This window comes from Mirounga angustirostris, unplaced genomic scaffold (assembly GCF_029215605.1).
Source record: "Mirounga angustirostris isolate CCGP_5_RB_7025 unplaced genomic scaffold, mMirAng1.0.hap1 SCAF_1, whole genome shotgun sequence".
Lineage (NCBI taxonomy): Eukaryota > Metazoa > Chordata > Mammalia > Carnivora > Phocidae > Mirounga > Mirounga angustirostris.
Window position 1 is genome coordinate 105,551,813 of NW_026991709.1, and position 18,316 is coordinate 105,570,128.

Genomic DNA, 18,316 nt, shown 5'->3' on the forward strand with positions numbered 1-18,316 from the left:
TGTTTTGCAAATACAGAATAAGTGTCACTTAAAATTTTAAACAGGCCTATTTCTGTTTTCTTAAAAAAAAGGGGTGGGGTCCAAAAACTTAAAAGTATCTAAATATAGTATTTTAGTTCAGCAGATAAGAAAAACAATTGTGACATGAATGCTGGTTTAGAGGATGAAGTATGAAAAAAATAGTTATCAAATTAAGTATCATATGCAGGCACTGAAGAGTCATCAAAGCATGAGAAGTGTTCATTTACTTAAGATGAACATTTACATAATTTTATGCAGATATTTTACTTTAATAGATTTTCATTTTCTAATAAAACTCAACAAAATTCTATCACTACTTTCATGTAACTACACAAGATGAATGGAGACAGTACTTTCGGGTTTTTTTAATCTTTCCCAAATATGGAGAAAATACACAGTCCAGTTTCATGAGAAATGTTTATATATACATCTAAGGAGTGAGGAGTAGAAAGAGGGCAGCAGAGTAAGATGATACAGGCACAATTCCATAGCAAGGAAGAAAATCTGAGGGCCAGGAGTAGTAGACAAAGAACCTAGGAGTTCAGGAAGGAAAAATGTCTTATCTTTCCGGTAGGAATGGGAAACTAGGGAAGGCTTCCAGAGGCTGTTTGCTTTTGATCAGAGCAGGGTTTTGACACAAAGATAGACTGGAGGCATAGTACTCTATCAGAGACAGCAACCTCAGCCACAACAAGGTGTTAGGGAAATTGTAGTCAACAAAAATTTCTGCAGTGGCAGTATTTTTTTTTTAATAGTGCAACCATTGGTGGAAAGAAAATTCCACAAAGCATGCTGTTTTAATGAGATGCTGTTTAAAACAAATAATGAGCTGTCTTCCCATATAAAGATAATGTATGTGTGTGTGTGGGGGGGTGGGTACAGTTAACTGACATAGCTAACATAGGCCCACATAGCCAAGTACATGATAATCTGATGTTTGGCGAACTGTCTCTGATGTGGCAAGAGCTCATAATTCACAGGAGGCTCATTATTGTCTCTTCTGTCATTTTACAATGGACTCACCATCAGTAAAATAAGATGGCATCATCTTAATTAAACTCTGGTGGGAGTAGAATTTTTCCTAAAATTACCAACTAAATCTCCTTTTTAAATTCCACCCATAAAATTATTTGAGAGCATGCATCCAGTGACAGTATAAACAAGGGACCAGTGGAACAGTTTTTGTTTATTACCTTATCTCTAAAGCTATTCCAACTTTGTGTCATTATTATAGCAAGTAGGGAAATTTGGCAGGTTCTAATTATTGAAGAAAAAATTAAAAATTAAATACTGCCAACCCAGAAAATCTCTCCACAATGCAGAAAGAAAACAGTCTCATTACTGAATAATCATTTAACTAGACTGTGATGCGCATCAGAGCCAATCTGCTAATGAGACTACAAAGACAGAAATCCCATTTTTATACAGCTATATAGATACAATCCACTACATACATCTTCTCGAGAGAAATGGTAACTCATCCTCAATACAGTCTGTTACACAATTTCATAGTTCGTTTTCAGTTCACCTAGTAATTGAAGTAGCTAATAGCTGCGCTAGTTAATTGCGACTGTGCTAAGGAATACAAATCTCTCTGACAGAGCCCTTAGTACTAAAGTAAGCTGCCTAGGCGAAATTCCCAAGGTGACAAGGAGATAGCTTCCTTGATGTTTACATTTTAAAGAAATGGCTCTCACGTCCTCTAGAAAAACATTCTGGGTCTTTAAAAAGATTTGCATAGGTATCAAAGGAACAGAGGAAACATCCACAAATACAAAGTTTCTCAAGAAACGGAGGGGGGAAGGTCTCTTCCCCTTTGGCAACACGGCAATTTTTTATTTTTTTATTTTATTTTTTTTAAGATTTTATTTATTTATTTGAGAGAGAGAGAATGAGAGACAGAGAGCATGAGAGGGAGGAGGGTCAGAGGGAGAAGCAGACTCCCCGCCGAGCAGGGAGCCCGATGCGGGACTCGATCCCGGGACTCCAGGATCATGACCTGAGCCGAAGGCAGTCGCCCAACCAACTGAGCCACCCAGGCGCCCAACACGGCAATTTTTTAAATTGTTACTTCACTCTTATATTATTTTGCATGTTTTATCAAATCAGTTTCTTTTATTCTTTCACATTACATACATGTAGACTGCCCTTGAACAAGAGGTGCGGTGAAACTGGCAGCAGCTACTAAGTATTTGTGAACCTGCTCTCTTAACAGGATCACGAAGATGTCGAAAACACAGAAACGTCCTGGATTGTTCACTTCCGATTCCCTTCCTCACAGCAGTGTCACGTTGGGCCATTAACTCACGTTCGGCTTTCAGACCCTTCCGTAAACACACCCTTCCCGTGGTGTGAATCACCCGCAAATGAGCGGGTCAGGGTCAGGTGAAACGGAGTTCATGTTCTAAGACATTCCTGAAGCGGCGGCAATTTCCAAATAGAAACCAACTGCAAGGCCAGCCAAAACTGCTGGAAGGGCTTTGAAACCCGTCCCTTTCTAACCCCGTTCCCTCGGGACCTGCAGTGGCGGGAGGAGGGTGCGGGACCGAGGCCGAGCTGCGCTCTCAGGGAGAGTAGAGGACGGCGGGGCCGAGCGGGCTCGCGGAAGCCGTGCAGGGGCCGCAAAGGGGGGCGAAGGAGACGCTCGGGGCCATATGCCCTCGCCGCGGCTCAGCTTTCCGGCCCTTTCCCCCCGTCCCCCCATGCCAGCACGCCTCCGCTCCGGAACTGCGTCCCGGGGGACTGGGTAGGCCGGGGGACTCAAGGAAGTCATTTCATTGTCTCACCTAGACCTCGACTCCGAGTGCGAACGGCTTTCCCGGTCTCCCGGGAGACCATGCTGCACGTCGGCCCGACGTCAGAGCGCGGTGACGTCACGGCCCACGCCGTTCGCCAGCGCAGAGCGGGGCTCCCTTGCCACGCTCCAGGCCCCACGCGCGCCGGGCGGAAGCGGGAAAGCTCACGATGGGGGTTTGGAGGGGAGGGCTTGTATTACAGAGTGCTGTGAGAGGGAAGGAAGGGGCGCGAAGGGCGGGGTGCGAAGGGCAGGGCGGGGGAGGGCGGGCTGGAGTCGTGGGAGAGGCTGCTGAGGAGGAGAGAAATGTCCCTAGCCTCAGGGTGAGTTGGAGAGAGACTCGGCCTGCAGTGGAGGCCCAAGTCACTATACCTCTGATCCCTGGCTCTACAGCCCGCATGGCGGACACAGCAGCGGGCAATTATAGTTATTGAGCGCTAAGAGGAGAGAAACCTGTAAAGGGTGTAAAGGGAAGCTCTGGTCATTGGCATTGCAGCGAGGGCAATTGGGAGGGTATTAGAATTTTCATCCTAGCCCCAAAGTAGTCGGGATGTAAGGGCTCGTTCATTGGGTATCTTGAGAACCCCTAGTACACAAGTTATTTATAGGAGGCTGCTCACCTTTACACGTGACTTAAACTTTCCTACCTTCATAAAGCAAGTCTTTATTAATGACCTACTACTAAGAGACAACCGCTGCCTACCGGAATGGGGTGATTCTGTGACTAACCCAGGTAGGGGCAGCTGTTGGTGTGATTTTCAAGTGTCTCAATAGCCCCGATCTCTCCTTTTTTTTTTTTTTTTTTTTTTAAGATTTTATTTCTGTATTTGATAGAGAGGGAGAAGCTGGCTTCCCACGGGGCAGGGAGCCCGGATGTGGGGCTTGACCCCAGGACCCCGGGATCATGACCTGAGCCTAAGGCAGAAGCCTAACGACTATGCCACCCAGGCGCCCCCCGCCCCCCATCTCTCCTTTTTGAGGATTATATGAGGTCAAAAATGCAGCTCTTAAAAATCATCTGTGGCTCACTAGCAGAGAAAGAGACATTACTATCGAATGAAGTAAGGTTGAATAAATACAGAGAAAACTAAAACCTATAGATTTAGAGGTGATTAAACGATGCAGAGCAGTGCTCAAACAGTAGTCAAACTACTGATGAGAGCTGTTTATTAATAAAAATGATAGCATGAAGTACTGAACACTGCTAAAAGCCTTGTTCCCCAAAGTCTTGGAGATAGATCTACCCTGTACACTTAACCTGGCCGATATTTTTGCCCCAACGCCCACCACCGACTTTGAGTTTCCACCCCCTCAAAGAGCATTTTTCTTCATCTGGGAAAGATAAGCAATAAGAGGACTGAAGAAAGGATTAAGGGGAGTAGAGGACAGCCGACGAAGTGGTCAAGTACAGCATGCTATGAGAAGTGCAAAGAACTTTCAACAGCTATTCATGTTCAGCATGTTTCGTTGAGGGACAATGAAGGTAGGACTCTTCTCAATGGGATTTAGACATGGGGCACAAAAAAGGCCGTTCATCTAGGTCCACTAAGTGCTTTATCTGGAACAGAAATTGCACACCTAAAGCAAGATGACTCTTCTGAGGCTAGTTTAGCTAGTAGTATGATTATCAGCAATACTATTTATTGAGTAGTTCGTGTATATGATAAGAAAAGGAAACGCTTTAAGGATGGGAGAAGATACAGCTGAAAGGCTGTAATTCATTCTGTGATTTAATTTTATCTGTCCTTAGTCATATCTATATGGCCTCGAGACCATTTTTCCTTCCACCATAAATGTCCACACCGTAAATGTCCCTTAGACCTGCACTGTCCAATAAGATAGCCACATGTGACTATTGAGTTAAAATGAAATAAAAAAATTCCATTCCTTTATTGCACTAGCCACAGTACAAGTGCTCAGTAGTCACATGTTGCCATGGCATCAGACAGCCCATATCTAGAACATTGTCATCATCAGAGAAAGTTCTACTGAACAGGGAGTGGTAGGCCCAGTAAGAATTTCAAGGACAAAGAGAGTTAATAAATTGTGAAGAATAGCTTTGGTAAAAAGTAGCAGTTAAAGGTGTTATTCCTAAAGACCTCAGCACAGATGAAGAGTTGTGACCGGGTGTTACTTTTTTTTTAAAGATTTTATTTATTTGACAGAGAGAGTGCCAGAGCGTATAAGCAAGGGGAGCAGCAGAGGGAGAAGGAGAAGCAGGCTCTGCTGAGCAGGGAGCCTGATATGGGGCTCAATCCCAGGATCCTGGGATCATGACTTGAGCCAAAGGCAGACGCTTAACCGACTGAGCCACCCAGGCGCCCAGGGTGTTACTTTTTCAAAAAGTAATCCAATAAGCCTCTCCCCAGTGTCTTGTGTGTTTATTCTTGACTCTCTGTTGATCTCAATCTCTCCCTCTCTCCCTCCCTCTGAGTTTCTTTCCTTGTCTTTTTTGTTTTTCCACTACTTTTCTTTCCCCATTATTGGCCATACTAGAACTGAAGTAGAATTTAAAATGTTCCTATCATTGGACATACTGAATAAAGTTTTGTGTTATTCTGTTCTTAAATTTTAAATCAACTAAGTTTCACTTTTTACTGTGACTTTATAAAGTAATCCAGTGATAATTAAGTTCCTTTTCACCTCCTGTGAGACCCTTTATTTGTTTTCCCCTGTAGGTCAATGACCCCTGAAAGAAAAAAAATATAGTCCCTAGTTTTGGGAGAAGAGTCTCTGTAAAGTGACTAAATGAGGGCTTTCCACAATGTCTGCAGAACTTTGTGTTGTAGTAGTAATATTTATGAGAACACAGTGTCTATGCTTTTGTTTCTATTACGAATTTACCTAAGATATTGATCCAGCAGGGCACTGTCATTCATCCCATTCGTTTGGTAAGTAATATTATTTCCCCCTCTTCACCGCCTCCCATGAAAAGCATACGGAAGAATAGGTACTTTGTCGGCAAGTCTGATAAAAATATCAGGGAGTCTCCCCAAGATTGCTAATTTCAAAGTGAGTTCAGAACTGTACCAAAGGAGCATGGCAAAATTATAGTTAGCCCAACTTTATTTTTATCCTGTGAACCAGAACACAGTACCATATATTCCTGCAAAAGTTTCAATAAAATGGTTGCAGACAGGCCTCCCGGGTTGGAAGCAACCATGGCTCTCACTGCTATTTCTGGGTTCTATCCAATGCAATTGCAGAATTTTTTAAAAGCTAACATTTATTGGGCTCTTTCTGTTTGCCAGGCACTTCATACACAATGTCTCATTTATTGAGAACCCTTCCAAACATAACTCAATGAGATCCTACTTATTGTTTACTTTTACCCAAATGGTGGAAGTGGCCAAGGGCATGGCCCAACACATGAGCACTGAAGTGTTCTTGGACTGAAAAGTATAAGCAGAAGCACCTGGCCCTCATGTATTGTGTTAGTTGACTCTGCCGGCCAGTCAGTACCCAGGAGGCATCAGCCTACTGTGGATTAGTAACATATGTAAATACTCGAAAATACTGAATTCTGGAAACTTAACTTTGTCTTAGATTTACTTTTTTTCGTAACTTTTCTGATACAGCTTCTAGTTTTCAAAAAAGAGGTCAGCTGCAAGTGACTACTTGCTTTGTTGCACTTACCCCAACACACTTTATTCTCACCAAGATGTAGATTAGATTTTTTTCCTAATACTGTTTTGTTTTTTTAACTGCTAATCAACATTTAAAATTGTAGACTCCTTTGTAAAGCTGCTTTGTATATTTTGAATTCCAAATAACTGTCTAGAGGTACCTTTGGCCACAAAATACTATTTGTGGGTTTTTCCTCTGTATATTTTTGAATCCATCCTATGTGCAGTATAAACTTGAGTACCTAATAAAATGAAGGTCACAATGTTTAAATAGCTTATCTCTCTAGGAGTTCAAATGGGTTGTGATCTGTGCAGTAATAAATTCTATACTGAATTCTTTTTAGCCCTGAGAATATAATTATTGAACAAAGTTTCCAGTGAGACAGCAAGCCTTTAAGTGATAAATGTCTATTCTCAAATACTAAAAGTAAGTCAGGCAACCTTTAGTGATTGTAAGTATATTCTCTTGTGGCCATTCACTACTGATAAGAGCTTTACTCAAAAATGTACTATGTGCCAAATATAGTTCAATATTTGTTACATGAGTATATTTATTCTTATTGAGATATAATTGACATATCACATTATGTTAGTTCCAGGTACACAACATAATGAGTCAATATTTGTATATATCTTGAAATAATCACAATAAGTCTAGTTAACATCCATTACCACAGATAATTATAAACTTTTTCTTGTGATGAGAGCTTGTAAGACCTTCTTAGCAACTTTTCAAATATACTATACAGTATTATTAACTATAGTCAATATGCTGTACATTACATCCCTAGGATACATTCACTTCCATGAACATATTTAAAAACAAAAAGAATAAGGCGCCTGGGTGGCTCAGTTGGTTAAGCAACTGCCTTCGGCTCAGGTCATGATCCTGGAGTCCCGGGATCGAGTCCCGCATCGGGCTCCCTGCTCAGCAGGGAGTCTGCTTCTCCCTCTGACCCTCCTCCCTCTCATGCTCTCTGTCTCTCATTCTCTCTCTCACAAATAAATAAAATCTTAAAAATAAAATAAAAACAAAAAGAATAAAACTCTCATGATACTGACTTAAAACCCTTGTAATGATTTGATGCTCAAATATATGCCCCTGCTAGTTCTTTAAACTCTTAGCATCCAATATATAGCCTATAATAAATGTTAATGAATTCAAAGACTGAAAATTGATAACTGCCTTATATATTTAAAAAACAGCTTTTGTAGAATTTGCTTGTCTAATGAAATTAGAGCTTATTTTTGAGATTTCCATAGGATTCTAGTGAAGCATCTAAGAGTCTAACGTGTTTTGATAAGTGATTGGCAGAAGTGATTTCATTCTACCTTTGTAGATATGAAGTTTATGTTTCCGTACCTATAATTTTAGGTAGCTATGGAATTTATAGGAATCAAATTATAGCAATTTTCCTGTCGTTTTGTTATATTACATTTGTTATATAAAATGATTTAATTCCATTAAATAAGGAGTTGTGGATCATCTTAACGATATTTTCTTATGAATTATTGATAAAAAATATCAAATAGTGTTACTGGATCTATTAAACAGATGAAAAAATTAAAATACTTATAGTAGCCCTGGTTTGCAAGGGTATAGAGCAATAATTAATACATATATTGTGAACACCTTGAAATGTTCAAAACTATTGTAGTGGACATCTGAGCCCCCTTCTTCCTTTTGTTCAGGAATCCAGACCTCCTCACCCTCCCCTCCCCCCCTTACCCCAAACCCAAGGGAATCAGCCCAACTCCAGGAATCAGCTCAGATTAGGTCAATTCTGCTAGCCCCTTCCCCTTTACCAGTGATTTAAATCAGAAATGGGCCTGTTCGGTCAGCCAGGTGGCTCAGTCTGTTGGGCATCAGACTCTTCATTTCAGCTCAGGTCTTGATTTCAGGGGTCATGGGATAGGGCCCCAGGTCAGGCTCCTGGCTCCATGGAGAGTCGGCTGGAGACTCTCTCTCTGCCCCTCCCCTGGCTTGTGCTTTCTGTCTTGCTCTCTCTCTCGAAAATAAATAAATCTTAAAAGAGAAAAAAATAAATAAATAAATGGGCCTATGACCCAATTCTGATCAAACAGTCTCCAAGAGAAGGCTGCCAGAAGCTTCTGGGAAAGTTCTTTCTTATTAGTACATACATTTAGTGTTCATCACAGTCTTGTTTAATGTTTAAAAGTTGGAAATATCAAAATGTGAAACAAATTGATATATCAAATATCAAGGTTGTGCATCTTTTAGAAATGATGATATCGTTCTTTGGTAATTAATGTCCCAATGGATTGTTCTGTGAAAAAAAGCAAGTTAAAAATAATATTATATGGACCCTCAACTCTATGGTCAACTAATCTTTGACAAAGCAGGAAAGAATGTCCAATGGAAAAAAGACAGTCTCTTCAACAAATGGTGTTGGGAAAATTGGACAGCCACATGCAGAAGAATGAAACTGGACCATTTCCTTACACCACACACAAAAATAGACCCAAAATGGTTGAAAGACCTAAATGTGAGACAGGAGTCCATCAAAATCCTAAAGGAGAACACAGGCAGCAACCTCTTCGACCTCAGCCTCAGCAACTTCTTCCTAGAAACATCGCCAAAGGCAAGGGAAGCAAGGGCAAAAATGAACTATTGGGACTTCATCAAGATAAAAAGCTTTTGCAAAGCAAAGGAAACAGTCAACAAAACCAAAAGACAACCGACAGAATGGGAGAAGGGATTTGCAAATGACATATCAGATAAAGGGCTAGTATCCAAAATCTATAAAGAACTTATCAAACTCAACACCCAAAGAACAAAGAATCCAATCAAGCAATGGGCAGAAGACATGAACAGACATTTTTCCAAAGAAGACATCCAAATGGCCAACAGACACATGAAAAAGTGCTCAACATCGCTCAGCATCAGGGAAATCCAAATCAAAACCTCAATGAAATACCACCTCACACCAGTCAGAATGGCTAAAATGAACAAGTCAGGAAATGACAGATGTTGGCGGGGATGCGGAGAAAGGGGAACCCTCCTACACTGTTGGTGGAAATGCAAGCTGGTGCAGCCACTCTGGAAAACAGTATGGAGGTTCCTCAAAAAGTTGAAAATAGAGCTACCATACGATCCAGCAATTGCACTGCTGGGTATTTACCCCAAAGATACAAATGTAGGGATCCGAAGGGGTACGTGCACCCTGATGTTTATAGCAGCAATGTCTACAATAGGCAAACTGTGGAAAGAGCCAAGATGTCCATTGACAGATGAATGGATAAAGAAGATGTGGTATATATACAATGGAATATTATGCAGCCATCAAAAAGAATGAGATCTTGCCATTTGCAACAATGTGGTTGGAACTGGAGGGTATTATGCTGAGCGAAATAAGTCAAACAGAGAAAGACATGTATCATATGATCTCACTGATATGAGGAATTCTTAATCTCAGGAAACAAACTGAGGGTTGCTGGAGTGGGGGGTGGGGTGGGAGGGATGGGGTGACTGGGTCATAGACACTGGGGAGGGTATGTGCTCTGGTAAGCGCTGTGAATTGTGTAAGACTGTTGAATCTCAGATCTGTACCTCTGAAACAAATAATGCAATATATGTTAAGAAAGAAAAAAAAAGAAGAAGACAGCAGGAGGGGAAGAATGAAGGGGGGGAAATCGGCGGGGGAGACGAACCATGAGAGACAATGGACTCTGAAAAACAAACTGAGGGTTCTAGAGGGGAGGGAGGTGGGAGGATGGGTTAGCCTGGTGAGGAGTATTAAAGAGGGCACGTTCTGCATGGAGCACTGGGTGTTATGCACAAACAATGACTCATGGAACACTACATCTAAAACTAATGATATAATGTATGGTGATTAACATAACAATAACAAATTTAAAAATAAAAAATATAAATAAAAAAAATTATTCCAAATAGCATTCTAAATATACATTCTGTTGTTTATTTCTATAAATGTATATTTTATTAGGATACCAGAGCACCTCACAGAATCAGCAGAAGAGCTGAATAACCAAGCTTCAAGAAAGCAGGAAACAGGACTGCTTTGAGAACTTCAGATATGGATTCTTTTTTTTTTTTTTTAAAGATTTTTATTTATTTATTTGACAGAGAGAGACACAGCGAAAGAGGGAACACAAGCAGGGGGAGAGGGAGAGGGAGAAGCAGACTCCCCGCTGAGCAGGGAGCCTGATGCGGGGCTCGATCCCAGGACCCTGGGATCATGACCTGAGCTGAAGGCAGACGCTTAACGACTGAGCCACCCAGGCGCCCCAAGAACTTCAGATATGGATTCTTGAACTATAAAAATCGTGGGGTGTCTTGGCCCTTTGAGTTTACCATTTAATGAAGGTTGGATCCATTCTTTTACAGTCTCTGCACATGGAAGGGCAGCAGTGGCTGACAGTCCAGATTTGTCACCAAGAGGAAAAGAGGAGGCCTCTGTTCCCAACCTCCAGTTAGAAAAATGCCAGGAAATGACTGTTTGGCACACCTTAAGTTATACAGCAATCCTTTGACCAAATCGCTGAAGCTAGGAGGTAACAGGTGCATGCCTCCTGACCAGTTGTGAGGATCAGGTAGGCAAGGCCACACATGATGAACTTCCCTTTCTAAATACATGCCTAGAAGAGTAAAGGGGCAGTTCGGTCACAGAGGAAACAGAGTGCTGGGCACACAAATATAAATATCCCCAAATACACTTAAGTGAGGATCAGTTAGCTGGGAAAACATTTTAAAACTGAGCAGTGAATCTTGCTCTCTCTTTACACATGTGATAAGTTGGGAGCTAAATATGTGTATTTTGAAAAAGTTTCCTAGGAGTTTACAGTAGGTATCCTTACCCAGGAGAATCCCCCTCTTCGATAATGATATGTTACTTGTATAACAAAAATCAATGCGTGTGTCACTAGGCTCCATAGGTCTAAGGTAACAGTAAGAGAGAAATAAATAAGAGCTTAGCTCCACCATATCAAAGTTTATAAATAACTAGCAAATAAGCTGAAAGCTTTTAGTCCGCTGGATTGCTTTTGTGTTGAAGTATTTTGGTGTTAATATTTTTGTTCTGCCCTCCAAACTTGATTTATCTAGATATCTACAAACATACGAGTTACATAAATAGATATCTGAGCGAAAAACACCGTTTCTCAAGATCTTGACAAAGAACTTAGATTCTGGCTTCTTATCATGTCTGTAGCCTTTTCTTTTCTTTTTTAAATGCGCTTGGGACTCTTGAGTCGCCTCATAAAAGAAGTCTCTCCAGTCAGTTATGCCAGGGAAATAGGTACTTCTGATTTTGAAATAAAACACTGGAAAGAACGCTTCGAGGAGGACTAACAGCATGCACAAAATCGACTCTCTTATTCATCTTTGTGCAGAGTGGACAAAACTGCCTTCCAAAGCCGCTGTCTTTGTTCTTTTCCGTGTAAGCTTGTCACAGGATTCGCACCTGTGCGCCTTGCCTCTTAATTTGAAGTTTTCTTTGTAAAGTTTCTCGGCATGATTGCTTACTGATGAAGCAGCTCTGGTTCCCAGTTCGTCTAATACATCCTGTGTGAGCGGGTTTTATTACCGAATGTTACCCACGTTCTAATAACAAGGAGATGCTGTGTCCTCCCCGGTGAACTCACTCCCTTTCCCAGAAACATAGCGTGACTCCTCTCCCGGCTGGGGCTGTAAAAGTGGAAACCGGGGGCCGCCCTGCAGTACCTGCGCCTCCCGCCCCGCGGCGGCGGCGGCCAGCAAGGCTGGAGAGGGCCGCCACCGGCACGAAGTGCGTGCGGCCGCCGGCCGGCAGGTCACGCAATCCTGGCGGCGGCGGCGGCAACCCCGCCCCCGCCGCCTGCTGTCGGCGCTTCCGTGCTCGCTCGGGGCTTCCTGGCGGGCACGGAGCCCGCCTTGCGTGCCGAGCCGGCCGAATAATCCGGCGAGGAATCTCGGATTCCGCCCGGCTCCTGACACACCGTGCCCTCCGCCGACTTTAGCCGAGAGGGTGATGCCCTCAACTTAACGTCAAAAAGTTTCCATCTCCGCCGCTGTAAAGCAAACCCCACGGGCGGCGGAGGGAAAGAGAAGAGGAACGCCGGCGAGGAATCGGTCTCGCCCCGCGGACCCCTCTCGGTTTCCTTAGCAGGCGCGGCGCCTGCTCGGCGCCTTCCAAGCCTGACCTCTCCGTCGTGGAGGTTTCAGGCCACAGCAGCATGGGGGTCTCGCGCCCTGCCCGTCGTGCGCAGAAGGGATGCGGACGGCCCGCCCCCGGCAGGGAGACCCGGGAAGGGGCCCCCACGGCGCCCGGACTGCCGGGAACCCGGCGCGCTCTGACGCCCCGGGCGCGCGGGAGGCGAGCTGCGTTGCCGGGCGACTGACCCCGGCGACCTGGCGCCCACTCCCGAACTCGGAGGGGGTGGCGGCTGTGCGTCAGGGGGCGGTGAGCGGCAGGGCCCGCTGAGGCCGAAGAGGACGAAGGCCAACGCTGGGGAGGTTATCTGTTGACGTCCGGACACCCTTTTTTTGAAGGCAGGATGGTGACGTTCTAACCAGTAGCAGGGCCTCCAAGGGGCCCGCAGAGCGCGTCTGCCCGAAGGCTCAGGGGTGAGCGCGCCGGCTGTCCCGGCGCCTCTCACGCTACGCCGCGTGCGAGCGAGGAAGCGCGTGTCGTGACGACAGGCGATGAGATCAGTCTGAATTACCACAGCGTCGGGGCTGGGGAGTGCAGCCTGTCACGCAGCCGCTGCCGGGCCCGGCGCCGGCTCTGCCCTGGTGGCCGTGGCTGCGGCCGCCCCGCGCGCCGGCTCCGGCAGAGGGAGCTGGGGGTGAATCAGCCCCTTCCCGGCGGTCGCCGGGGGCGCGTCTCAACTGTCAAGGGGGTGGGGAGCCCGAGAAGAAAACCGTGCAAAATGCAACTTGCACAGTTAGGGGACTGGATCCTATGAGCAAACCCGGTTGGCACACTGAAAATTACGTCTATGAATCAGTGTCTTACACTGTGCCCAGTAGGTAACTGTCTAAAAACCACTATAACACGGAACTCAAGGGTCATTAAAATGTGCCTTTAATTTGTTTATATTACTTCGTTTAACGGGCACGGCTTGCACATGCATGCATGAAATTTAATTTATACAGTCAAGTCTGGAGGCATGGTTTGGCAAGAGGAACGATTGCGAATTCAGTTAGCGTACAAACAGTAAGATTACTTAAAAGGACAAATGAACTGAAAAAAAAAAAATTCAGACCATGACACAAGGAAGCCATTACATTCATCTTTTCATGGTCTTGAACATCTTGTACCAACTCAACTATAATACACGGCGGAAACTTCTAATTAGACACAGAAAACGCAAGTATTTAGCTGTACCAGGCAAACGTTTTCTTTTTAAAAGCCTTATGTTATAGACACGTGATTAACAGCCATACCATGGATAAGTATATCTTTAACTTTTTGGTATTTCAGTCATTTCCTTAGTGAGTCAGTGGTAGGTATGTCACTGTGAAACAATTAGGATTAATCACAATGTGCTGAAAAATCTCTGCTCTGAATTTTAAATATTTGTTACGAGATTTTTTTTTTTAAGATTGTAATGCTTACACAGTGTGAGTTCAGTAAGGAAGTAGGGACTTGACCCTAAATGCTTAGTAAGCTGCATCAAATAAGTATTTTCAATGAAGGAAGGAATGAGTGAAGGAATGAATGAATGTGTGAGCAGTACTCTCTGATAGTTAGAGCTATGAACTAAGGTGTCATGAGTGAGTAATGGCAGACCTACCAGTGCCTTATGACTCATGTGTGATCCTGGTATGATGGAAATAATGCCTACAGCAAACCTACCTCACCAGAGGTATGGGGAGGAATACTCCTTACAAAAGGTGCTTTGAGATCTTTGGAGGAAGGTGATATACTCAATTATTACAAATAATATACTGCTGTTATGGCAGCCCATATATAAAATTACGAAAGTATAAAATAATGTTTAAATACAACTGTGCCGCCAAATTTTTCTTTTCTTTTTTTGCTATTTAGCCTATCCAGTACTGGAATACAGTGGGAGTGTGCGTCCTTATGTAAAATATTTGACTTATACGTGTTTCACTGTCAGTCGACCAATACGATGTGCGCGTTAGAAGTTCTAAATAATCAGTATTGAGTAGCACTTGTGGTGACTGTTTTTTATATGAAAGCTGAGACCTCTGGCCTGTGAAGTGCCTAGGAGAAAACTAATTTTTGATGACCCTTCCTAATTTGATCTGTGAAATATTGAAAATGAGAGATCTTCTTGGCTTAATTTCGTTTTTTTTTTTAAGATTTTATTTATTTGAGAGAGAGAGAGGGAGCATAAACGGAGTAGAGGGGGCAGAGGAAGAAGCAGGCTCCCCGCTGAGCAGAGAGCCTGATGTGGGGTTCGATCCTAGGACCCTGAGATCATGACTTGAGCAGAAGGCAGATGCTTAACCAACTGAGCCACCCAGGCACCCCTTGGCTTAATTTCCTATTGCTCAATGACCAAAAGTCTTGGATTTACTCAACATATTAAGGGGCCTACTCTGTGTCAGGCATTGTTCTAGGTATTAGAGGTACAGCAGTAAACAGACAAAACTGGTGGATTAGGTAATATTTAAATAATTTTGGTCTCTTTAAGTGCATATCACCTATGGTAATACATTACATATATTTTTGTGTAAAAGTAAAACCTGTTCCTGGTCTCAGCTTTTAGAATAGATCTCTAGAGGGGGAAAGGAAAAGTCAAAACCAAACAATACTGCTGTTTCCCATCATGCTCCATATCCAAGTGGCCTTTATCTTTCTTACTGCCCTCTGCCATCATTTTAAGGCTACACATACCCTTCTTGCCAGGACACCATACACGTGTGCAGTGTGTTGACTGTTTACCATGGTGCCTTGCAGAGGAGGTGGGTAGGCATTGAATTCCAGCACCTACCTTCACCCCCTAAGACATGTGTTTTGCATCCACCTGAGGAAGGGGTATTTTTTTCTAATTTGAACATAGCACTGTAGGGCCACCATGGCTCTCTTTGTTCTTAGAGTTCTCGGGCAACCAGCTGCCATCTGCCCTTGACATGTATTTTCATGTTATATTGAATAGCACTGCTCTGAGTAGCAAGACATGGAACACTGGGGGATGGGGAGAAGCCAAGGCTGAAGAAGTGAACCAGCGACCCCTATCCGCTTCCACAATTTCAAATAATATCTAGATAAATGAAAACTAGCTGAGGCACGATGCCGTGTGAAATGTTCTGCAGCAAAGAGGAAGCAGTGATAGAGCAACAAAACTGCCTTTTCAGTTTTAGCAAACTGGAAGAACTGTCAACTCACAACAGGTTGCCTCAGTATTGCATTGCAACTGAAGAACATGATACAGTCAGACCACATGGCTGAACCTTTTGGCCGAGCTCATTTGTAGGATTTGATATCAGGTGATTTGATATAGGATATATGTCCTGCTGAACCCTAGGGATGGCCTTGGGTATTAAAGTGTTTTCCTTTTCCCGTTGCTAACTTCTCTGTGGTCTGTTGACATTACATCATGTTGCAAACAATGCGTGGTAGAGACTGCAGTGTCAGGATGTAGTGACCTGATTAGTCCAAACTCCTGCAGGGGAGACGTGCAGATAGATGGGCCCCAACAGGACCTGAAGAACCATGTAGTTTTGAAATCCTGGGTGGATGGGCCACACCCTGAATACACCTTAAATGTCTTGCTGCTTTGAAGGTATAATCATTGCTCAATAACTCCCAGGATGGAGTTAATTAGTTCTTTGTATGATTTGATTATAATAAAATGAGAGTTTGAATGTAACTTATTAAAATGTGCAAATGTGGGCATAATATATTTTTAAAACTTGGAATTAATATCTTATAAGAGCATGGAAATGATCCAACTGCATTAACACCTTCTAAAATATAGTCTCTTTCTAATAGTAGTCAAGCAGTTAGATGCTTGGCTTAACATATAGACCTAAAGCAAATGAAACATGAAGAAATATGATTACTTTGCACTACACAATTTATCATTTTACTTATCAAGTAAAGATTCCTATGGTGTTTATTAATTAATGATTATTATTTACAAAAGCCTTCAGAGAGTATTGCTTTCAATTTTATTGAAACTGAGAGCATTGCTTTTCACTTTTCAAGGTGGGGAAACAAAGAGATTAAGTAAAATATGCCATGAATCCTATACCTACCAAAGATAAGAATTAAAGCAATTGTGGAACTTTACACACAAAACACACCTAGTAAAAATAATTTACTACTATAAACTGATTAATGTAATTCCTTATCTGAGATAATAAATGTTGCATGTAATAGATTGTTTTCTGTTTGAGGACAGATACTGCTACATGTTGATATCTGCATTGCTAGTACCATGCAATCAATCATGATGATTGAGTCAATTAATGAATGAGTATGAAAGAAAACCCATAAGAACTAACCTCGAAGAACTCCATTCTAATCCCTAGGCCCTCCCAGTTTCTCTCTTGCTCAGTGCTTCCCAGATTATTGATGCCTTACATGAGCAATCAGGAAAAAGGAAGCAATCCAGATGGGAGGCTAGCTGTGGTCAGATGCCTCTGAAATGAAAAAAGTATTTGCAGATGTTTCAACAAGTGGAGGGGTAGGGCTGAGTCTAGGCCACAGGAAACAACTTCTACACCTTGGGGCTACTACAATAAAGGTATCATCACTCACCAGCACAGGGTTCTGTTGGAAACTTGAAAAGGCATTCAGGATTGGAATGTTGCATGAATCCAGACTTGCCTCAGGAATGCCACAAGTGATCAGAACTAAGTATAGAAATTAATGTGATTTGTAAAAATAGCAATAAGGGTCATAGTTATCTGGGAATCAAATCCTTTCATCACTTTAGACAGAGCAAATGAAACTAGAAGAAACCATCACTGACTTTGAGAGTCTCCTTCTAAATTAGTTGGCCTTTGGCTTTTGGAGAGCAAAGTTCAAATTCCAGTTCCTGCCTGACAGGAAAATAAGTCAGACACAAAGTAGATAGATAGTCTTTTAGACTCCAAACTGAAATAGCAGTGCATAAAGAAGATCTGAGTCTTGAAGAAACTTTGTTTTTAGAGTTGCTGAATTCACTCACCTACTGTGTGATATTTTCCATTGTGCCTTTTGAGGCTGTTCACTACATTTGTGATATTTGCCTTTGTTAGCTAATCCCTTCAAATGTAAATAAGAAATTTTAGACTTTTTAATGAAAAAGTGCTAAATTCAATTATGTTCTGTGCATGCCCTCTTCCAGAGCACATTAGCTTTCTAGTTGCACAGTGGATGATGGAGCACATGATCATAAGTACCAATTGCTAAGAAGATACTAATAAAATACAAAGGCACTTTAAAAAGTGCTTGGAGGGGTGCCTAGGTGGCTCCATTGGTTAAGCGGCTGCCTCTGGCTTACGTCCTGATCTTGGGGATCCTGCTTCTCCCTCTTCTCCCAGCTTGTGCCTCTTGTTATCTCTGTCTCTGTCTGTCTGTCTCTCTCTCAGATAAAGAAAGTCTTTAAAATATAAAAAAATAAAAAGTGCTCAGAACTAGGCTCAGCCATTTACTATTTTTGTGCCCTGGTCATATTACTACGTGAGCCTGTTTTCTCATCTCTAATATGTAACAACTGGAGAATGGTTTTGTTTTTGGCTCAGTGGACAAGGAAGAGATTTTCTAAAACAATGATCTGAATGCTTGGCAACATTGGATTTGTTCCATAAAATCCTAAACTTTTAAATTGAGAAAAACTTATAGTAGCATAGCTGTGGACACTTGACTAATAGAGATAAGCTGTTCATCAACCCAAAATGAAAGTTTTTAAAAAAATTATAAGGAATGGAATACAAAGCTGGCACTATTAC

At 42.5% G+C, this 18,316-nt stretch overlaps 1 protein-coding gene across 1 annotated transcript in view; it reads right to left on the reverse strand.

Annotated features, from left to right (window-relative positions):
- LEKR1 (leucine, glutamate and lysine rich 1) overlaps window positions 1-3,006 on the reverse strand; it is a 172,971-nt gene extending 169,965 nt beyond the window's left edge. Inside the window, exon 1 of the mRNA XM_045903489.2 lies at window positions 2,808-3,006. Coding sequence (XP_045759445.1) covers window positions 2,808-2,859 — 52 coding nt within the window. The 5' untranslated portion in view covers window positions 2,860-3,006. The remainder of the gene's footprint in view (window positions 1-2,807) is intronic.
- Window positions 3,007-18,316: the final 15,310 nt, after the last annotated feature.